The following is a 20,777-nucleotide window of genomic DNA, read 5'->3' on the forward strand; positions in this document are numbered from 1 at the left end:
GATCATTGAAGGTATTACTACGATCCAATTACTATGTGAAGCCAGATGTAGTATGCTCTTCTTTTCGAACTGGAGTGGCTAGTTCTCAGTTCGCCCTATCCCTGCGACCACCAATACCCGACAGAGTGTAGCAACCAGTAGCTTATTTACTCGAGATAGACCGAGGCGTTCGAGCAGGAGCAGTTACTGAAATATACACACCGGCGAACATCAACCGCTACGACTTGGAAGAGATCAAACATCGTTGAAGATATCCATAACATTTTATCATTACTAGCAGTGAACGCACCGCCTCCCCACTCAATGAGCAGCAACAACACCCGCCTCATTAGCCTGAGCGGTAATCAACTTCTTATAAGCATTGACCGTGCCATCGAACTTATGCACCGTACCCTTATCACAAACCCAGAGACTGGTGCACACATTTTGCAGCATCGTGACATCGTGAGAGACCATAACCACACCACCCTCGAAGTTCTGCAGCGCCTCCGACAGTGCATCCATACCCTCAATATCCAAATGGTTAGACGGTTCGTCCAGAACCAGAATGTGCGGATTCGTCAACGACAGGCATGCAAAGGCCACACGGGATTTCTGACCTCCGGACAAGAGCTCCATGCGTTGAAGACCCGTCATACCTGTGATACCGAAAGCTCCGAGGTGTCTGCGGTATTCTTCGTCTGTCTTTCCGGGGTAAGCCTTGGCCATGAAGCTGACGGCGCTGGTGGTCAGGTCCAGAGCATCGACGTGATGTTGGGCGAAGAATCCGATGCGCAGTCTAGCGTGTTGCGAAAGGAGACCCTTTGTCGGTTGGAGTTGGCCGGTGAGGAGCTTCAGGACAGTGGTCTTACCGGCACCGTTGGGTCCAACGATACCGATACGTGAATCGAGTTGCACGTCGAGGTCCACGTTGCGGAGAAGGGGGCGGTCGGGGGTATATCCGAAGGCGATGTCGGACATTTGGACGATGGGAGGAGAGAGCTTCTCCACTTCGGGGAACTTGAAGTGCACGACGTAGTCGCTTTCGGGAGCTTCCAGGACAGGCATCCTCTCCAGCTTCTTGATACGAGACTGGGCTTCGGAGGACTTGGCAGCGTTGTAGCGGAACTTGTCGATGAAGGCTTGCAGATGGGCGCGCTCGGCCATTTGTTTTTCGTACTCGCGCTTGGCGTTCTTCTTGCGCTCTTCCTTGGTCGCGTAGAAGGAGTCGAAGTTGGCGCCCTTGTAGTAGTCGAGACGCTCGGAGTGCTGGTGGATGATGTCGGTGGCGACTTCGTTGAGGAATGCTCGATCGTGAGAAACGACCAGGATGGTACTGGGGTATGTCTGGAGGTAGTTGGAGAGGAAAGTAATGGACGGCACGTCCAACATGTTGGACGGTTCGTCCAGCAGGAGGAGATCGGGCTCGCAGAACAGGGCTCGGGCAAGAGCCAATCTCATACGCCAACCTCCGGAGAAGGTCTTCGTCGCGAATTGTTGTCTCTCGGGCGAGAAACCGAGACCAGCCAGAATACTGGCTGCGCGGGACTCTGCCTTGTCTGATTCCATTTCTGCGAGTTTGGAGTGGATGTCGTTTAGTGTGATGTCGAGACCCTCGCGCTCGTGGTCCAGGCGAGCGGCATCCTTGGATGTGTCTGCCATGGAGGATCTCTCTGCTTCAATGTCCGCCAGCTGCTTGGTGATCTTGTCCAAGTCGGCAAGGAGACGCTTGCGCCATACGTCGGCGTCGAGGACAGCCTGGAGGGCGGGTGTGTCATCTCCCGTGATTTCCTGCTCGACGTGAAGAATGGAGATATGGCTGGGAATAGCCACTTCTCTGCGACTGAGTGCACGCAACAGAGTAGACTTTCCGATACCGTTCTGACCGACGAGACCGTAGCGACGACCATACGCCAGGGTAAGGGAGGCGTCTGTCAAGATACGGTGACCACTGACGGAGATGTCGATGCTGTCCACCTTGATGTCCTTGCTCTTGGATTGGGAGTCCGAGCCCAGCTGCAGAGGGTTAACCGCCATGAAGAACTCTTCGTAAGACATAGTACTATCGGGCTGGTTGAGAAGACGGGACGATTCGTATTGCACTGTCTTCATCTGCTTCTTCTCCTGCTTGGCACGAATCTTGCGTTCGGCCTTCTCGAGCTTCTTGCGGTCTACCTTAGACTCCACCTTTCTGGCGTTAGCCGACTCCAGATCGACGTTACCTCCGGCAAGACCCAGAGTAGACGACATATTCCGTTGAGAGCCGACATTGATGGCCTGGTCGAGCTTCTTGGCGGCAAAGGGCATCTGGCGACGCTCGGCGTCCACACCGTCAGCAGCACTCAGCGAGGAAATGAATTTCTCGACCAAGTTGCGGATGGCCTTTTCATTCTCGGAGGTGAAGTCGCCCGATGCGGAGACAAGGAGCTCGGTGACCATGTCGGCCGCTTCGGCCAGTGGCGACGGAGCGTTGGCATCTTCCACATAGGCCTTGGAGGCATGGGTCAGATACCCCACGGAGTACTCTGATACCACGCGGTCAAGACCGGGGATCTGTGCTTGAAGTTCCGCCTCCATTGTGGACAGTCAAGCTTGGATCACACTGGATTGAGCGGGGGGAAATGGACCCGGAATGGGACACTTGTCGCAGGGGATGGACGTGAAGGGTGCCAACGCCGTGCAGATACAGGGGTCGAAACAATGCAGGGATACAAGCAACACTAGTCCGTGTCCACTGCGATCCAGACGATATTTAATCGTGCTTCTACTGATATCTAAATGGATACCCACGGGCCTCCGTCATGTGTTGTGCCATTAGAGTTTTCCCGACGCCGGCGCCCCACGGGCACGTGATCGTGGGGTATACACATTGATTCACTCTTGGTAAAGGGCCACTTCAATATACTTTTGTTGATTTTAATATATATTAACTTGCAGGGTCTTGTATGAAAAGAAATTTCTATTCGGGCGCCATAAGCCCAGACTGGAAACTTAGCAGGGGATGGTCGGCAAGACTCTCCCAGAACCCAATCTCAAAATCTAACGATTGCTGGTAAGGAAAGCTGGACCATTCGATAAGATTCGGGCTGCGGGGTGTCATGGCTGGCACAGCGCGCATGGGTTCAGAAGTGACTGAATCAAGGAAGCTCTGGATTGTTTGCATGGCCTTGGACATTAGCTCATAATTGGGTTCTTGGGGCCGAATGATCGATCCGGCTTGGATCTCCGCAGCGAGGATTGTCAAGTGCTGAAGCGTTCTGGGTTGTGTTATACGTGGCATGCTGGGAGTGGCTCGCTCATTGAGCAGGGCGAGGAGGAGGATGCCAGCAGCGGGGAGACAATGATAGGCGACCTTCAACGATTACAGTTACCTTCAGGGCCGCTAGACATGGGAAGTACGAAATGAGCACGGAGCTTGACACATACCTTCCACAAGAGACATGTCCCTGAGTTTGTAAGTTGATCACGCAGGAGGACCATGTCCACTGTTACCGAGAGGATCTGTTCGGCGATGTCCACGAGGGTGGGATCGGGTTCAGTAGGAGTACTGAGCAGGAGGAGATTCAGCAGGAAGAGCGTGTGTAAGTGATTCAATTGCACTGAGCCGATGAAGTCGCGTTCGAAGGTGCTCAGTGTACTATCCCTGAGATTGTTGCGGAACTGAAACTGTCGAGGCAGTGAAGAGTAGTTCTTTTCAGCCTGTGCTTTTATGTCACTGACTCCGTTAGTTATACACAATAAAAGGTTATATTGCAAAGTAAGCTTACGAAACCCGTTGATAGAAAAGCTCCATGTCACTTGGCCGACTTCTTTGCAAATTAAGTATATCCTCTTTGACCCCGGCACACAATGCAGTCCACCGAGTTTCAGCCATATAACTCGCTTTAGTCGACGGGTTCCAGCTAAAGGGATCGTCGATCTCATTATCGGGCTTATCAGAGGAGATAAACCAGACGTCATCGGGAAGCGGACTTGATGGGATCTGGAAATGACAGAATTGTCTGTTCATGCGGGGTGGACGACCGACGAAGATGGCAACGTTTTTGTCCGCCGAATACACGCGGGCAAAGACAGCTTTGCGTAGCTCCGTCAAGAAGCGAGGTGTATCGGGCTTCTCATCGAGATTCTCATGGTAGCCGAGAGCATATATCGAGGATATAACATCTCCGAGCTTTCGCCACGAATAGTAGCCTGGGCGTGATTAGCGATGCATGAACGTGGAACATACACATAGGAAACGTACTATGGTCCCCGTCTACATGAGAATGCACTATAAAATTTTCGTACTGCAAGCAGACTTGAAGATCATTCAGACAGTCAAGAGATATGGTGATTTCCAGTGCATAGTCCGCTAATCTCGTGCATAGCTTTCGGAGGCTATACTTCTTCTCCTCGGTCGTATACAGCGACGGGAAAAACTGGATATCCATAGTGGCTCGGACAACAGCTGACAAAAAGATTGCGAGCGTTTCCCATCGCATATTCTGGTTAATGAATTGAGCACAGAACTCTGGAAAGGTAGAGCGTTGTGAGTATCTAAGCGGCTGGGAAGAGTTGTTGAGAAGGGATTTTGCATATAGCAGATGCCAGTCTTCGTTTGTCGATGAGGGTGGGAGGGGAATGTTATCAACACATTGATCAACCATAGCCCCCATAATAGCGAGATTGGTACCCCTTGCCTGCCACAGCTTGACTAGCTCTTTCATAGCAGGCAAGGAAAACCTCGTCAGGAGCATTTTGAGGGCATCTGCACATCGCTGAACGACAAGATCATCGTCAGGCGGGAAAAGTGATGCTGTCCAAGAAGCGGTGCTAGGACTCTGATGTGATGTAGCACTCTGACTATCTGATGAAGTGATATGTTTAAAGATAGCAACATGGCTTGATGACCCGAGATATCCTGGGTTGGGATATCTATTTCCCCCTGCATGAGGTGGGGATGATGCTGTGGGCGACGGGTCGGGAGAGCTAAATATGGTGGTACCCAAAGAAGTGGCAGGGTCTTAGCCAATGTATAGTCGAGCAGCACTAAGAATCAGGGACACCATACTGATGGGAAGATCCATTATCTGTCACTGTATTGCTGGTCTTTCTTCTTTTGAAGGGCGCACTTCTATAGATGCAAAGACCCGGTCGGTTGCCATCCCTGCACCGATTGCAGACCGGCTGTTGGTGGTCGCATGCAAGCTTTGACCTTCTGCAAGGCTCACATGCAGCCAATCTAGTTGCCATTATACAAACGCAGAAGCAATGGTGCAATTACTGCGTTGACACGCTTGAGGGTGGACCGGCGAGTACGGAGAGGCGTGGGTAGCGTTGTCGGGGTCTCGGAGCGGGGTAAGTGACTATGCCGAGATAAGACAATTTGCACCAGTACCACTTAATGTTATACTACTCCCAGACAGATGTAATGAATTAAGGGCTCAATGTGGTCTTGCTCGAGCGAGTATTCTGGTGACTATGTAAGCGGGACCCTGGGAACTTAAAATTGTTACTAGTAATTATAATGTAGGCTTCGTCGGACACTGTGAACATAAAGTACGAGTTTCTGGGCGAAAAAGCACTCCAAATTAACTGGAATGGCACACGCATATTGAAACAGCGTTGTGAGCGACCTTCAGATCGAATCTGTTGCTATTATCATGGGTTGTAGGGTAGCCCTTCTTAACCTCATATTGACGAAGTCCTGAGCCTTCCAGCTCACACCTAAGGAATGTTGTGAGTTAGACTAAATGAGCGCTTAAAGAGGCCCCGAAAATATAAGGAACTCGAAAGCAGATGCACTATGCTAGTAATTATGGGGAATGGGAAAGCATCCTTCTGTCATACGCGGTGTATGATGGATAAGCTCTTTCATAATCACTCTAGGCATGATATTAATATTAAAAGCTCCAAATACCACTTGAGCCCATTTGAGAGGTAACGAGCACTACTAGTGGGCGCTCATGGATTTTGGACTGAGGGAAGTGGCCCAGAAGTCCGCTCACGGATGATGTCGTTGCGTTTCGGTGACGATAGACTGTGAGAAAAAGCCGCGCGTGGACATATGTATGCTGCGTACATACTATAGCACCATATTATAAACATGAAGATCACCCAGACAGATCAGCAAGAGTAAAGGAAAGGAAAAAGGCGCGATACGCGAAAGACAACGAGGAGCGGAGTATTCGGAGTGTTCGAGTACATCACTCCGATCTCTCCGATATCAAGATAAACGAAGTCTAGCTAGCTATCTTGCCCGAATCTATAAGAGAAGACCATCGTTTAAGACGTCGTGAAGAATACCTTGCAGATTATCGGCACTTCAGCCCAACATCCATTAGTGATAATGGCACGTCTGCAATCCACTGAAATCGAAGCCCTTCGTGCTGCCGCGCCTCCTCTCCCTCTCACAATTGCCCCTTCCGTCTCCTCCGATCTGTACAAATCACCCTACACCCGTGCAAAACCGCCTGCAAAACGATTCGACGATCACTTCAGCATCGAAAGCCGGAACTTTACCGGCTCAGCATTGAAAAAGGGGTCTAGTCCAAGCGGTCCGCGCAAGATCATATCTCTCGGGACAGGACGACCAACTGCGGATTATTATCCCTGGGAATCAATAACCCTGGGCGAGGCTCCTCCAGTGCCTACAATCAAAACTACAACAAAATCCAATCTACACCTATCCAACGGGCAGGAAAAGGGCCACTCTGCGTACAGCATCTCCAAACAAGGTGCAACATACAACCTCTCAATCGCATTAAATTACTGCCTCGCAAACGGATCAGCACACTTACTCCGTTTCATTACCGAGCATGTTGAGCTCGTTCACGATCCGCGGTATGCAGATTGGGCGACATTCCTCTCCTGTGGTGCAACTGCTGCGACGGAGGCAGCGTTTCGCATTTTCTGTGATCGTGGAGACACTGTTGTAGCGGAGCAGTATACGTACCCGGGGACGCTGGAAAGTGCCGAATTGAACGGGGTTAGGGTTCATGGGATTGAGATGGATGCGAATGGCTTGCGACCTGATGTCTTGGATGAGGTACTCTCCTCCTGGAATGATGCTCAATCTCCCAAACCACGCGTGCTGTATACCATCCCTACGGGTCAGAACCCGACAGGAGCTAGCCAACCCCTGGAAAGACGCAGAGCAATCTATGATGTTGCAGAAAAACATGACCTCATAATCATTGAGGATGACCCATACTATTTCCTGAGGATGGGCCCTTACTATGATCACGACCAAGATGCCAATGGCTCTGCATCTGGAGATGACAAAGCCGCTCGGATATTTCATACTGAGTCTATTCCCTCCTACCTCACTTTAGACACATCCGGGCGCGTGGTACGTATTGATTCCGCATCCAAGATTCTCGCTCCCGGATTACGCGCCGGCTGGGTCACTGCATCCAAGCAAATCATCGACAAGTTCACTGCATACCAGGAAGTGAGCACTCTAGCTGTTAGCGGCCCCTCCCAGCTTATGCTCTGGCATTTGCTCGATGAGAACTGGGGACATGACGGATTCACCGCGTGGCTTATTAATCTCTCGCGAGAGTATCGGTGGCGGCGGGATGTCCTCCTTGGTGCTTGTGATTGCTACTTGCCCAGGAAGATTGTGCAGTGGAATGCACCGGAGTTCGACATGTTTTTGTGGGTTAAGATTGACTGGAGACAGCATCCAGAGCTTAAAAGCTTGTCCGGAATGTCGCTGGAGGAGATTGGTGCGCAGATAGTTGGGCTGGAGGAGAAGATTGCAGCTAAGGCTTTGGAGAAGGGCGTGCTTGTAACTAAGGGTTCGCTGTTCGCTTCGAATAAACATCTGAATGGCCATCTGCATTTTCGTATGACGTTTGCGGCTGCGGAGGAGGGCGATCTGAAGGAGGGGGTGAGATTGTTTGCTGAGGCTGTGAGTGGGGAGTTTGGACTATGAATCCGAGTAAATGAATGTTGGGCGATGCATTGGTGTTGCTGGAGCAGATGAATTATTGCCAAATGCATTTCAAATATCTAAAATCGGCCAATATTGGTGCTTGCCTCGCATTACCCTAATGGCTTGGGTGTCTTCCGGGGGTTCCGTCAGGGGCTTTAGGCCCCATGTCACCCTTGCCACTGAAGTTTTACGTAGTAGCAAATAGTAGCAGGATTAGAGATGACCGTGATGACCCTATTATAAGAAACGAATATACGAATTGGGTGAGAAGCAAGTAGAATGTTGGTCAAGAAGCTAGCTAAACGTGGCAAGACTGTCTGTCCACTGTGTATGGTCGATGCGTTCTAGTGGTATCATAGAGCATGCACAATAATACTACCACCCAGATTTCTGATTCCTCTGAGATCCTTACAATGAAAAGCAAAGTTCTCGCCATTCGTAGTGTCATGAATGTCGTATCAATCGTAAAGGTATCGGCCTTTCCCAACCAGAAAGGAAAAAAGAACATTCGCATAAAATGGCAAACCGGAGCGAAGAGGCAAGCAGACCAAAAATAGCATCAAGTCGTGATGTGACATAGAGTGGACAGAAAGCTGCTCCAATTGTTGTCTGACCTCGACAACAGCCCGAGAAAGAACAAAGATGCTTTATAAAAGTCGATTTCTTTCCGCTAGGCTACCAAAATTGAGGATCTTTAGAACCCAACGACGGAAGAGTATATTCATCCAAGCCAGTAAGATCTTCCGGGAATCCCGGTGCCTGAATCTTGCTTTTTGCTCCAGACACGTCACACTCAATAATAAGGTTCATTTCACCGGGAGCATTCTTCGCTCCGATATATGTGCGTCTCATAAAGCCCATTAGCGACGTCAGCGCTTTTACTTGCGTTTCCTCGGAAGCCTGCTGGGTGTGACGGAGTAACTCCGCAAACAATGCAGGCATGTAATAAAGAATTACAGCTTGTTCATCTTCCAGACCGCTCTGATTAAGCTCTTTGATAAGTTCAGCTCTATGATCATCAGGGAGTCCGAGAAGGGCCTTGCGGAAGCGCTCTGCCAAGTCGATATCTGCTACCCTGCCCATTGCATACAGACGCAAGAGGGCCCGCTCTTGCTTGTCATCTGTGGATAACTTTGGATAACCCTTTTCGGATAAGATACGGCCTCGGTTTTGCAGGACTTGATTGTACGCTTCCTGAATAGTGATCTTTCTTGAGATGACGCGCTTCAGAATCTTGTAAGTAAGTAGAAATGATTGACAGACCGGCTCAATCATCCGCACTGAACCACAGGCATCAACATGCGCCCCTGCACCAGCCACATCGAACATGATCTCAAGATACTTCAACTCAAAGGCACTTTCCTGGCCTCGAAGATCTTGAAGACATTGCAGGCTTCCTGGAACGTTCTCACCTTGGGCCAGCTGCGGGATATTGAGCTTGGCTCCCAGCCTCACTCCTCGAAGTACATCATCTCGTCGAGGAGCCGGCAGCAGATCCAACGGAGTATCAATTATTCTCAATTCAAGGGCCTTTTCAAGGACTGTATCATGGTTCATGTCCTCTGGTGTGGTCTTGAGTCGGGCTCGCACCTCTTTAGCTAGCCCATGGTCTTTACCCACGTCACCCAGAACCAGAGCTACAATCAGGGCCATCAGCCAATCCGGCTCTTTTCGAATATGGTTCGCCAATTCGCGGAAGTCATTGAATGTTGGGCTCTTTAACCTTATAGGTTCCTTCTGATGGCAGGTGAAGGTGCTGTAATCATTGTCGAGCAGCCATCGCACCGCAAGAACATTAGTCAAGGTTCGATTCACCTCTGAGTAATCTTCGTTGAAAAGATATCGGGAGGGGGTGAGATTATCTTCATCTGATTTCCCCTCCACGCCTGTCCGGGTTAGTAAGCCTTGGGGATGCGCATCGTCCCCCTCGATGTTTTGTTCCACATTCTTGAGTCTTTCGATGACAGGTTTAAACTGATGATATACAAGCTCAACAAGCTGTTCGTCACTAACTGAACCAAATCTTTCCTTGTCGATGACTTGTTTCAGCGTATAGGATGCCATATTTGTGCTGCAAAGGTTGCGAAGCCTGACGAGGAGGCGCGCTAGGAATGGTAATGGCGATGAAAATTGTGAGGTTCTATTATTGCGGGGAGGCCGCACAGTTTGCTGAGGTGACGTTCGTGTTGGCATTGTGGATGGGAGTGGAACGCGCCCCAATCAAATAGTAGGTCCTGCCGTCTCCCTCGCAGGATGTCCTCCACTCTTATACGGTGCCGCCCGTGCACCGCCTCACCCACGCTAGGAGAGTTCCTCCCTGACTGGGACAGTTGTTTAATGTCTTGGAGGCTTCCGTGCAGTTCTTAGCTGCTCCTCGGTAGGTAACTGCTTTCCATGTGGTGGAATTTTCTTTTTCTCAAACTCGGTATCTCCCTAGCGTATGATTATGGATCGAATTCTCGGTGGGTATATGGTCATGGGGCCCTGGCGGTAACTGGCCGCATGATAGGAACCAACCGACCGATTTAATTAGTTACTTTAGATCGGTCTTAGCAGTAGATCTGGTGGGAAAACGCTGCCAGGAACAACTGACTTGATGTTCGATCTCCGCCGACCCACATCCACAAGCGTGAGGCTGGGATATGTTCAGCACGAGGCACGAGGATGAGCCGGGGTGAAACAAACCAGGAGGGAGACTAAAAAGCAAAGAACCGTCCGTCTGTTCAGGAGTTCAGCTGACGAGACGAGCCGCATCACCCGATACCCGATTGGGACTGCGATACTCAGGGCTGAAGCTGGGCGCATCTTTAGTAGGAGTGCAGAGTCCAGAGTAACTAGTTAGTAGGTACATAATTCCCCCGATTACTTTAGTAGTCTGTAGCGATCTACCCACGGAGTACTCCATCGACTATAATGGCAATGAGCGATCTGTCAGAATCCTTCAGACAGATGGCCAAATACGTGTCACTGCATCTGCGATCAACGAGAAGCATGGTGAGCCAGACAAGGATGTGTCGCTTTGGTATTTGTCCACCTTGGTTCTTCTTGCTGCGCCTCATGTTTTCGGAACACCTGGATATAGTCGGCACGTGCCATCGCGAATCTAGACTGCCTTTTATTGAATTACTCCTGCTCACGGGACCACAAAAATATAAGCAATGGAATTACCCCTCTTACCATCTTACCTGGTACAATCTCCGGTCGACCTCTCAATCTTAGTAAGGTAGGATGATATTTATTCCAGTGATAAGGAATTCTAGTCATCCACTATTGCAAGGCCCTTCAATGTTGTAAACAAAATTGACATCACATTCGCTCTAAAAGCTTGATTCTTTTATCTCGCTATTTGTACATCAAGAGTCATTTTTAACAACCCTTTACAGCCTCTTCAGGACATCATCCAAAACCTCCTGGGTAGTAGCCTTACCGCCCATGTCAGGAGAAAGGAACTTGGCCTCATCAAGGTTGGCATCAACAGCAGTGTAGATCTTGGCAGCGGCAGTCTCCTCACCCAAGAACTCCAGCATCAGGGCAACACTGCGCAGAGTGGCGATGGGGTTGGCAATACCCTTGCCCTCAATGTCGGGGGCACTGCCGTGGCAGGGCTCACCGATAGCGAAGCCATCACCAACGTTAGCGCTAGGAACCAGTCCCAGACTACCAACCAGGGCAGCAGCACCATCCGACAGGATATCACCGTACAAGTTGGGGGCGACAATAACGTCGTAGTATTCGGGCTGACGGAAGAGCTTGTAAACCATGGAGTCGACGATCTGCTCCTCAACCTGGACAGAGGAGAAGCGGTCGGCGGAAAGGGCCTTACGGGCGGTCTCACGGAAGAGACCGTCGGTCTGAGAGAGAACGTTGGACTTGTGGGTGATGGTCACCATGGGTTCGGTGCGGAGACCAGCGATACCAGCAACGCTGCGGATCTTTTGGCGACGGAGGGCGATTTCACCGGCAATGGTGGAGATGCGGGAGGAAGCGTTCTCGGAGATACGCTTGATAGCCTCGGCAACCTTGCCATTGGGGGTCTCCTTGGTCTGCTCCTCCTTGACGTAGAGATCCTCGGTGTTCTCACGCACAATCACCAGGTCAATGGGCTTGCCGTCGGTGCTGCCGGCGGTGGTCTTGACGGGGCGCACGTTGGCGTACAGGTCAAGCTTCTTACGGAGGGCGACGATGGGAGAGGAGTAGCCGGCGACCTTGGTGCTAGGGGAGCTACAGAGAGATTAGTTAGGGGGGAATTCAGTGATAAACAAGCACAGGAGATATCAATGTAGCACTCACCTGACAGCGCCGAACAGAGCACCATCGCACTCCTTCTTGAGGATCTCGACCGTCTTATCGGGGAGAGCGCTACCGGTGCGCTTGAAGGTATCGAAGCCCGCATCGAGATCGACGAAGCTGAACTTGAGGTTCAGAGAGGAGGGGAGAGACTCCAAAACCTTCCGGCCGGCCTGATGAAGAGCGTTTCGTTAGAATTGGTGTTTCGACAGGAAGCTATTTGCTGGTGGTGACTCACCGGAATGACCTCTCGGCCGATGCCGTCACCGGGGATGAGACCTGCACGAGAGAAGATGTCAGCAACTAGACGGGCAGGAGAAGAACGTTAAGAGATGGAGAGGAGCAATTGACCTATGCGAAGCGTCCTAGCAGCAGCAGCCATTGTGAATACCGTGCAAAAGGGGATGCAAGAAAGAGAGTTCCTGCTGGCTGGAGAAAAACATCCGCTTAACGGACGCCGTGATCGGAGGATTCCCGCTAGTTTAGCCCCATCCGCGGGGATGCACGTGATGAGCACTGACCACATATGCGCACCTGGCGGGTATGGCTTTCCGTAATATAGTAGGATACTGCTATTCATCATATGGTATATAGCTCTTTAGCGTCAGGTCTTGGCTTTCTCTTACTAAGACTACTGTGAATATTGTGATAAATTCGATATTTGGTGTTGTACTCGGAACCGCATTACTATGACCTACAAGCACAGATACAAGTGTTCTTGGCACAGCATATCACGGCCCTCCTTCGGAGGACGAGGAGTGCATTGAGTATAGAGCCGTTGGGACAGGCCGGAGACTATTTGATGTATTTTGTGACTGCACGAGAATCTCATATTTTGCCAGAAACGGTTACTCTGGATGTGCTTTTCAGCTTCGGACTTGGACGGCCAGAGGTCGGGACGGGTGCTGGCCTAGAGGGCTGGGACTTTTGCTTTGGATCATGGGCTCAAGGAAGGCGAGGATGTGGAAGAGAGGGACACGGAATGGTGTGCTCTCGACGGCTCAGAAGCGAGAGGCGCTTATAATTGCAGCTTTGACAAGCCATTGAAGTCATGCCAGCCTACTTTTGGTATTTTTATATAGATTTTCTAGCGGCGTGCACAAAATGATGATTATTCCGTGTGGTAACTGAAGATGGTCTGCAAGAGTTAGTCCGAGTGGAGGGCCTCGATATCGTTGCTTGGTCTTAGACCCTTTTTATGCTTGAAGATAGCTGGACTCGGGGATACACCAGTTGGTGATATATGATATTCATTACCAGGGCTCAATGAACGGCTTAGTCCTCTACTGAAGTAGGAAAAATTGCTGGCAATTATAATAAATGTAGCTCATCTCCATTAACTACTGCATATTAGACCTGGTAAATGGCTACTTAAATTCCAAAAAAATCATCATGTCATTGTAACGAGAGGAACTGGTTTGGATCAGCGGAGTGTAAAGCTCGTTGCTCCGTAAAACGAGCAAAGTCGTTTACTTGAATTGATCGATCATCCCCTAGCGCCTTCTAGGAGCTGCGAATCGGGTGTAGCCACATAGTGTCCATCTTTTGCCGCCATATATCATTGTTAGCATGCTGCTGCCTAGAACTTGGGGATCATGATGTGATCTAGAATGTATAACTTACTGGGTGAATAAGATTGGCTGGCTATGATTCGAAATAGGGATGTTGTTTCATCCACCCTTCTAGTTGGCGTTGGCAGCGTTGATACTATTGGCAGCGTTGATACTATTGGCGGCGTTGGCGGCGTTGGCGGCCTCGATGCTGTCAATGCTGTCGATGCTATCTGCAGCATTGATACTACCCGCAGCATTGATACTATTAGCAGCGTTGGCGGCGTTGGCGGCCTCAATGCTGTCAATGCTGTCGATGCTATCCGCAGCATCAATACTATCCGCAGCATTGATACTATTAGCAGCGTTGGCGGCGTTGGCGGCCTCAATGCTGTCAATGCTGTCAATGCTATCTGCAGCATCGATACTGTGGGCACCATTTATGCTGTCGATACTCTCGATACTCCTGCCATTGATGCTGTTGATGCTGTCGATGCTATCCGCAGCATCAATGCTGCCGATGCTCTTGGCGCCATTGATGCTGTTCGCAGCGTCTGTGCCACCGGTAAAATGCTCTTCTCTCTTGTGCATGGGCCCTGCCAGTCCGAGCCCGGCGAGGAGGGGCACAAGGGCAATGGAAACCTTCATATTGGCGGTATGGGAGCTAGAAGATGTGGATGACTGTTGGAGAAGGAGTAAAGTGATGTAGTAGAATGAGAGATGATAAGATGGCGAGTTGAGCTTGGTGAATGCTCTCTTTACCCTCGGGACAGTTGAGCCTTTTTATAACCCATGACAATGGTGAGGTAGTAGTATGTAATCTGTAGTTAATGGACCTCCTGTAGTTTGCAGATCCTCGCTGGGCTACGCAAGGCTGGTATTGATCACCATGTTAGTGTGACGGGTCCCCCCTCTGTCTCTTCTAGATAGGTTATCAAGTAACGAGTGGTAGCGTTTTTACGGGTGCAAGTCTATGGTGTAGCTACTTTAGGCATCAAGACAGGAATACATCTAAGGGAATTTGCTGATCATTATCTGCTGAAGTAAAAGCAGGGGGTAAGGTTACACAAGCATACCGATTTTTTTTTTTAATGACGTGATGTGATGCGATACCATCAACTGCCAGCGCTCAAGCCAATATATTGCCTTTGTAACCCCGCGGGAAGATCTCCGTTGATTTACGCAATCCAATGCTCCTGGGATTATACTCAAGGGATGGAACGGGCTTGTCTGCTTGGATGCTTAGACATGCAAGTCTCTGTATGCAATTGTTTGGTAAGAGATGTATCCTACGTTCTCAATTGGCTACCAGCTATCATTTATGCATAGCTCTCGCTACACGTAATGTAAGGTGCACGCAAGCCACCACCCGTCTTTGTAGCACCGGATACAGAGTGACGTGGAAATCCGGCAGTATGCATGACAGGGGAAGGGGAGTGTCGTGTCTGGATTCTAGCAATGAGCAATGTTGGACGCAGTATGAGTAGCAGACCCCAACTTCCAATCATGGTGGCCAGCAAGAAGCCTTGCAGAAAGGATAGAGTCAGTTCCAGTACATCGATTACTACGAATTCTAAAGAATCCAGTCTAGAATAAGTGGAAGATACCTGCCCAAAATGGTATACCCTGTAGCGGGTTGCCCAAGAGGCCATGCTCTAGTTTCAAGGGAGATTTAAGCCTTCTCTTATGTCACTGATTATTTATATTATGACTTAGCATGCTCAATTAGATAGTTTAACGACCGACCGGTCAGCCTAAATTGGCATTAGGTAGTACTAGTACTTAGTCGTAAACATCAGCGAAGCCACTAGTAGCATCCATCCTAGTATCTACCCGCTGCTAGGGGCCAGAGATATCCCTCCCACTGTCCGTCCGATGACCAAATTGATAGATTTGCTGCGATAGTCTCAAACACACCGCTACCTCTTCCGCATAATAGCCAGCATCTCAAACTCCATCATCCCCACCTCATCAGGGATAGACACGTCTGAGAACGACGAATTGCGAAAGCATGGCTCATAATCGGCCCAATCCGCCCGCGGCCCCAACCAAACTATCATCTGCACCGATGACTCAGATCCATTCTCATCATCAGCGTACATTTCAATATACTTGCTAACCAGCTTCGGTTCACGCGGGTAAACAAACATCCATGCAGCCGCCTGCGGCGCACGCGCATACAGATCCCAAGTTCCGCTGACCACGTCGAAGTTCTCTTCTGCAAGGTAGCGGTTGACTGACGCGGAGACTTCTATTCCGGTGATTTGGAGGTTAGGATGGTTATGCAGTATTAGGGCTTCCAGGAGACCGGATCCACATCCTATTGACAGGGTGAATGCGGGCATTTTAGGGAGGAGCCATGCTAGGTGGGCTATTAGGGTGCTGGAGATGGATAAACAGCAGTTTGGGAAGGGGGTTGGTGTTTCAGTGAGGTGTGGGATGTCCATTGAGTTTTCTTTCTCTTTTCTTTTTCTTTTATTCTCTTCTTTCCTGGTGTCTCTTGATTCTCCAATGTTATATTCTTTTTTTTCCCCCTTGAGATGCGTGGTATATCCCGTATACTGTAATTGTAACGACGGGAGAGGGAAAGAAGAAGCGGTGGAAGTTGGAAAACGGCATGGATGAATGAAGCTTTTCGTTTGGGAGAGGATCATCGGCCCGGATTTACTTTGAACATGAGGTTTGCCAGTCGGCCTATCAGGTCCTATGGAAATGCCCCGCGGAACTGATAAGTGGGTACTGGGGTGAGGTGGGCTGGCAGCATCGCATCTAAAGAAACCCCTGGCATGTTCAGCAGTAAGGCACTATGGATCGGAGCATCAGATTTCCTGTCAAAGTCGCTCGGTGACATTGCTTGTTTGTGCACGGGGCAGAAGCCCCACTCCCTTGATAGACACCCATGAGGAAAGAACTTCCTCGTTCTCGTGTGTCGCGACTTCTCATGCTAGGGCTAAAGTAGGAGTAGGATACCACTGCGATATTAGATCTAGTATACGGCGATTGTTACTCCTAGTAGCTTCCAACTCACTGTTTAGTCCTTTCTGTCTCTCTCAGGCCCTTACCAACGACCCCACCAACCCCACCATAAGAGTGAATGCGAACACCCAACGTACTACGCAGTTAAGGGATGCAAGTAACCGTAGAATGTTCCAGTCTGTCATCATTGATTATCATTAGACCGCAGATGATCTTGTTGGGAGTTCCAAATCCCCATCCCCGCTCCTACTCTCGCCGATGCTCGCGCACTGAGAAGATATAATTAAGTCGCTCTGTTCTCATTTCTGGAACATCATCATGTCTTCGGTTAAGTTGCAATTGGAGTGGGAGAACGGCCACTCTTTTAGGCTCAGGCTATCAAGGTAATTTTGAAGCGTCTGGATTAGATAAGCTAGATTGTTGTATTTAGAAGAAGTAAGATGATAGTGTTAACACAACACTATTGACAGATAATAAAGGGACTATCTTCTAAAGCCATGGCCTTCCCAGTACTCCCCAACTCCAATCCATCGTGAGAGACATAAGATGTACGTTGTCCTTATTGTATTCGAAAGACGACCAAAAATTCTTCCTATCCATTAAACGCCACAAACCCGCCACATTCCTTGGGTATAACCAAACCAGACCAATAAACACCGACCAGATCATGCGTGAACTAATATAAAACAGAGATAACAACTTCGATGAGAGAAGGATCACGGGAGTACTAAGCCTCCGCTACCCGTTAATGGTATCCCCGACCGCAGACGAGCACCACCATCGAAGCAAGATCTTCCAGTCGGGGATGTTCTGTTCCCAGAATGCAAAGCGTTTCGATTGACGGATCACCAGGTTGGTGCCATCATGATGGCCCAGGAGAATGCGAGCATGTCTTGGACCCACGAAGGAAATGAGTAGCACCTTTTGGGTGAGTTAGCCACAGGAGTTCGAATGAGACAGAAAGAAGACATGACATCACTCACCGGACTGACTTGATGGGCACGATACTTTTTGGAACGGAGGCAAGTAATCATGATTTGACACATACATAGGATCTCCCCACGGGTGATCTGCTCATCGTCCGCGTTCACACTCTCGAGTAGATAGCATTTCATCCGAGGCCCACCCGGAATACCGGTTATACCACCCACGCACCAGTCGAAGGGGTTCTCAATATCAAGCTCGCAGAGGGAACATGGAAACTCAATGGGCCTGGAGACAAATCAGTCATTTGTACGTCGTAAGATTGGTTCTGTGCCGTGGACAGGAATCGACCATACTGTCTAGGATTATGTTGCCAATCAACCTTGTGGATAAGTGTGGCATCGGTGATATAATGCCCGAAATAGTAGCTCAGGATGTGTGCCTCGTCCATCGGATCCAAGGCTTCCTTCGGGCTGGAGGGCGAAAATTCTATCTCCTCATCAGGGTTCGGGAGGGACTTTTGGTAGGGCCAGAAATATTCAGAGTCGAATAATGGGTCCCCCTCGGCGGACAGGGGCATGGGGAGGATCTGAATGGGGAGGTGATCCAAGTCTTTGTGCTGGTATCGATTTTCCGGACGATTCGAGATGGTTTGCGCGACGGCCTTGATAGCATGCCGCCGAGCTTGATGTTCTTTACTTTCCGACATTTCAGGGGGGGCAGTAAAGAATACCCAAGTGCGAATAAATCAATGGTAGGTGAGGTGGTGGGGGACGTTTAGAAAGAAGGGGGCAGTTGGAGGGTGGAAAGAGGGAAGGAGGAGAGGGATGCCGATTAGATAAAGAGCGGTTCCGGGGCAACCGCCCCGTTTTTACCGCCCGCGATAATTAGATGGGGGGTTCCAGACTTCTTATCCAGACCCCAACAGAGACGCACGGACAGCTTCTTCCCCTCTTCGTGATGCATTCCAATCTATTCACGGGCGGGTATCCATCCCATAATGATTGACTGACGCCCTTCCACCTTCACTAGATCCCGCAGGACCTTCACTGGCCAACACCACAGCTAGTAGTAGTCAAAGCCGCCAGCCTTGTTTGGCTTCTCTTTGAATAGCAACTCTCATGGACTAGCAGGCCCCGTAGGCGCCTTACTTCTCCTCATCCCTCCACTACTTCCTCTCCTGACCAACGCTACTCTCCTTTAAATTGTAGTCATTGGCATAGTTCATATGATCCACTACTCTACTCAGTCTTCTGCAGATTGCCTCTTACGTGAGTCCATTGTTAGCACAGCGTATTGGCCAAGTAGGCTAAATACGATATATCGCTAGCTACTCGGAGCAAACGGGGCGGCAGCTATCTCAGCATTCATTACTATATTTTTCTTAAGAAAACGACCCACAGTGCTTCGGAGCTGTATTGAAAGTCATGAATAAGCTGCCCGGAGATGTCCCCGCAACAGCCACTAAGTGGGCCGAGTTGGCAGAGAAGGAGGGTGTTCTCAACACACACATCCACAAAGAAACATTGTCAAGTGCTTCGAAGATCAAATTGCGCCAGTATTTGCTTCTGCGTGTTCTTCGCAAGGATTCGCACAGGTCTAAGCTGAATCCCCGGCGGCTTGGCCTAGAACCGTGGATGAGCCAGGCTAAGGAGATGCTGCAGTCTTATCCCTCCTGGAACATCTATCGCGAGAGCTTTAGGGGCAAGCTTGAGGAGGGGAACTTCTTCTTAGTTAAGTATTCACAGATTGAGGCAGCAAAGGTCAAAAGCAACGAAATTTCCAACAATGTCATGTTCTCCCCGGTTTCGAAGCACACGCGCCAAAGCACCCGCGAACGACGCGAAAAGCCCAACTCGACACCAACTAGATCGAACCTACCTTCGCTTGAGCAGCTCAGTATCTTTGATGAAACTACCGCAACAGGACCAGTAACCCCAGGAACCGAGGGTAACGACGATGACTTCCCCGAACCGGCGTCCATTTCCACGGGAGGCTCTCTGGGGCCCGAGGAGCTCCTACGCGAAATGTACCCCCCAGTCGATGATGAACAAATTGTGAATGTTGCTCTTGTGAGCTTTCTTCAAGCTCTCACGGACTATTTCCCTTCGCTTGGAAGCTCCTGGACCATCCACCGGAAGCCGCTCAAAGCCAAGTTCAACGATGCAGAGTATGAGGCAAGGACGGACGGATATCTTCGAGGAAAAGTCGATGGGGAGGTTCGTGCGTTGATCGAAGTGAAAGCAGCCCTCCGGGAACATTCCCGGCTTGAGATCCGTATGCAGGAGGGTGCCCAGATGGTCGCTTGGCTTAAGAATTATCCCCAATCACCAGGAAAGTTTCCGTTTCGGTAAGCAGGCCGTTCAGAATGTTTTATTGTGCTTTCAAATTGACTCGGAATCCCAGGCGTTTTCATGTCTCGCAAGATAGACATCAAATTTGGCTAAGCTTTGCCGAATATGACGATGAGTACATCAGATACATTGTGCATGGTTTACAAGATCCAGAACGCCCTCGATCATTTCTGACGATGCACGAATTTGGCCCCTACAATACTCTCAAAGAGTCACATATGACTGAACTTGCAGTTATCCTCCTTGCGCTCACTCTGCGTGCTGATCACGATCGCAAAGTAGAGCAGGAGAGCAATCCATTCGATAACTAAGAGTTAGGTTAAGCATAGCCCGGGGAGAAAACTTGCAAGACCCCTGAGTCTTTGTTGGCTTCATCTCATTCGTCATTCAGTCGAATGGAGGTTGTATGAGCCTCTGTTATTCTTCATTGAGGAAGAAACCCATTGCTTCTTTTGTGTCTCTTTACTCTCTCTTTTCAAACAATCTTCAAGTAAGGTACGGGGGTTCCTCATTCATGAAAGCGCATCTCAAGATGGCCTTTGAATGTCTGATGCTAATTGAGACTATATGTGTGTGTGCAAAGCTCGGATTTGACGAAGCAGGGGAAGGGGCGGTGCCTTGAAACACTGGCAAACAAACGGCTATGTCGATCCTTTCACCTAGAGATATCCAGATTTTGGCCTAACTGAGCAAACTATGCATGAAGATACATTTTGTGTCTTGGTATCAGCCGCTGATATACCCATAATATGAAGGTAGTATAACAATGTAAAATTCTGGAAGCATAAA

The 20,777-nt window shown here is 49.7% G+C and overlaps 10 protein-coding genes across 10 annotated transcripts; 2 read left to right on the forward strand and 8 right to left on the reverse strand.

The window, feature by feature from the left end:
- Nucleotides 1-239: 239 nt before the first annotated feature.
- Nucleotides 240-2,740, reverse strand: BDQ94DRAFT_136563 (putative AAA family ATPase GCN20). The gene has a single exon (XM_026764887.1). It carries the CDS (start codon nt 2,554-2,556, stop codon nt 301-303), a length of 2,256 nt encoding a protein of 751 aa, XP_026630530.1. The 5' UTR covers nt 2,557-2,740; the 3' UTR covers nt 240-300.
- A 179-nt stretch (nt 2,741-2,919) lies between these two features.
- Nucleotides 2,920-5,211, reverse strand: BDQ94DRAFT_182822 (Zn(II)2Cys6 transcription factor; the record flags this gene model as incomplete). Its single annotated transcript, XM_026774251.1, has 5 exons — nt 2,920-3,331; nt 3,406-3,694; nt 3,747-4,170; nt 4,223-4,947; nt 5,030-5,211. 5 exons carry the CDS (start codon nt 5,209-5,211, stop codon nt 2,939-2,941), a joined length of 2,013 nt encoding a protein of 670 aa, XP_026630531.1. The 3' UTR covers nt 2,920-2,938.
- Nucleotides 5,212-6,307: 1,096 nt separating this feature from the next.
- BDQ94DRAFT_157055 (aminotransferase-like domain-containing protein) lies at nt 6,308-7,897 on the forward strand (the record flags this gene model as incomplete). Its single annotated transcript, XM_026768691.1, has 1 exon — nt 6,308-7,897. The coding sequence occupies one exon, from the start codon at nt 6,308-6,310 to the stop codon at nt 7,895-7,897; it is 1,590 nt and encodes a 529-aa protein (XP_026630532.1).
- Nucleotides 7,898-8,118: 221 nt separating this feature from the next.
- BDQ94DRAFT_90595 (uncharacterized protein) lies at nt 8,119-8,491 on the reverse strand. The gene has a single exon (XM_026776817.1). It carries the CDS (start codon nt 8,409-8,411, stop codon nt 8,196-8,198), a length of 216 nt encoding a protein of 71 aa, XP_026630533.1. The 5' UTR covers nt 8,412-8,491; the 3' UTR covers nt 8,119-8,195.
- Nucleotides 8,134-10,124, reverse strand: BDQ94DRAFT_136565 (uncharacterized protein). Its single transcript, XM_026764888.1, has one exon. The coding sequence runs from the start codon at nt 10,088-10,090 to the stop codon at nt 8,573-8,575; it is 1,518 nt and encodes a 505-aa protein (XP_026630534.1). The 5' UTR covers nt 10,091-10,124; the 3' UTR covers nt 8,134-8,572.
- A 950-nt stretch (nt 10,125-11,074) lies between these two features.
- On the reverse strand, nt 11,075-12,653 carry lysB (homoisocitrate dehydrogenase lysB). The gene is made up of 4 exons (XM_026776818.1): nt 12,536-12,653; nt 12,423-12,463; nt 12,188-12,357; nt 11,075-12,118 (listed from the first exon to the last, which is right to left on the reverse strand). The coding sequence occupies exons 1-4, from the start codon at nt 12,564-12,566 to the stop codon at nt 11,275-11,277; spliced, it is 1,086 nt and encodes a 361-aa protein (XP_026630535.1). The 5' UTR covers nt 12,567-12,653; the 3' UTR covers nt 11,075-11,274.
- Nucleotides 12,654-13,866: 1,213 nt separating this feature from the next.
- Nucleotides 13,867-14,382, reverse strand: BDQ94DRAFT_166705 (uncharacterized protein; the record flags this gene model as incomplete). Its single annotated transcript, XM_026770607.1, has 1 exon — nt 13,867-14,382. One exon carries the CDS (start codon nt 14,380-14,382, stop codon nt 13,867-13,869), a length of 516 nt encoding a protein of 171 aa, XP_026630536.1.
- Nucleotides 14,383-15,422: 1,040 nt separating this feature from the next.
- Nucleotides 15,423-16,312, reverse strand: BDQ94DRAFT_136568 (uncharacterized protein). Its single transcript, XM_026764889.1, has one exon. The coding sequence runs from the start codon at nt 16,179-16,181 to the stop codon at nt 15,654-15,656; it is 528 nt and encodes a 175-aa protein (XP_026630537.1). The 5' UTR covers nt 16,182-16,312; the 3' UTR covers nt 15,423-15,653.
- Nucleotides 16,313-17,007: 695 nt separating this feature from the next.
- Nucleotides 17,008-18,423, reverse strand: BDQ94DRAFT_136569 (uncharacterized protein). The gene is made up of 3 exons (XM_026764890.1): nt 17,991-18,423; nt 17,694-17,922; nt 17,008-17,631 (listed from the first exon to the last, which is right to left on the reverse strand). The coding sequence occupies exons 1-3, from the start codon at nt 18,341-18,343 to the stop codon at nt 17,449-17,451; spliced, it is 765 nt and encodes a 254-aa protein (XP_026630538.1). The 5' UTR covers nt 18,344-18,423; the 3' UTR covers nt 17,008-17,448.
- A 638-nt stretch (nt 18,424-19,061) lies between these two features.
- On the forward strand, nt 19,062-20,299 carry BDQ94DRAFT_157058 (uncharacterized protein; the record flags this gene model as incomplete). The annotated part of the gene is made up of 2 exons (XM_026768692.1): nt 19,062-19,984; nt 20,041-20,299. 2 exons carry the CDS (start codon nt 19,062-19,064, stop codon nt 20,297-20,299), a joined length of 1,182 nt encoding a protein of 393 aa, XP_026630539.1.
- Nucleotides 20,300-20,777: the final 478 nt, after the last annotated feature.

Source organism: Aspergillus welwitschiae (genome assembly GCF_003344945.1).
Source record: "Aspergillus welwitschiae strain CBS 139.54b unplaced genomic scaffold BDQ94scaffold_4, whole genome shotgun sequence".
Taxonomy (NCBI): domain Eukaryota; kingdom Fungi; phylum Ascomycota; class Eurotiomycetes; order Eurotiales; family Aspergillaceae; genus Aspergillus; species Aspergillus welwitschiae.

Coding starts and splice junctions, on each gene's coding strand:
- BDQ94DRAFT_136565 (XM_026764888.1), bottom strand. CDS start 10,090: ATGCCAACACGAACGTCACCTCAGCAAACTGTGCGGCCTCCCCGCAAT.
- lysB (XM_026776818.1), bottom strand. CDS start 12,566: ATGGCTGCTGCTGCTAGGACGCTTCGCATAG. Junction 12,464..12,535: donor TGCTAGGACGCTTCGCATAG/GTCAATTGCTCC, acceptor TCTCTCGTGCAG/GTCTCATCCCCGGTGACGGC. Junction 12,358..12,422: donor TCGGCCGAGAGGTCATTCCG/GTGAGTCACCAC, acceptor GCTCTTCATCAG/GCCGGCCGGAAGGTTTTGGA.
- BDQ94DRAFT_136563 (XM_026764887.1), bottom strand. CDS start 2,556: ATGGAGGCGGAACTTCAAGCACAGATCCCCGGTCTTGACCGCGTGGTA.
- BDQ94DRAFT_90595 (XM_026776817.1), bottom strand. CDS start 8,411: ATGCGAATGTTCTTTTTTCCTTTCTGGTTGGGAAAGGCCGATACCTTT.
- BDQ94DRAFT_136569 (XM_026764890.1), bottom strand. CDS start 18,343: ATGTCGGAAAGTAAAGAACATCAAGCTCGGCGGCATGCTATCAAGGCC. Junction 17,923..17,990: donor TGGCAACATAATCCTAGACA/GTATGGTCGATT, acceptor ATTTGTCTCCAG/GCCCATTGAGTTTCCATGTT. Junction 17,632..17,693: donor GTGCCCATCAAGTCAGTCCG/GTGAGTGATGTC, acceptor CTCACCCAAAAG/GTGCTACTCATTTCCTTCGT.
- BDQ94DRAFT_136568 (XM_026764889.1), bottom strand. CDS start 16,181: ATGGACATCCCACACCTCACTGAAACACCAACCCCCTTCCCAAACTGC.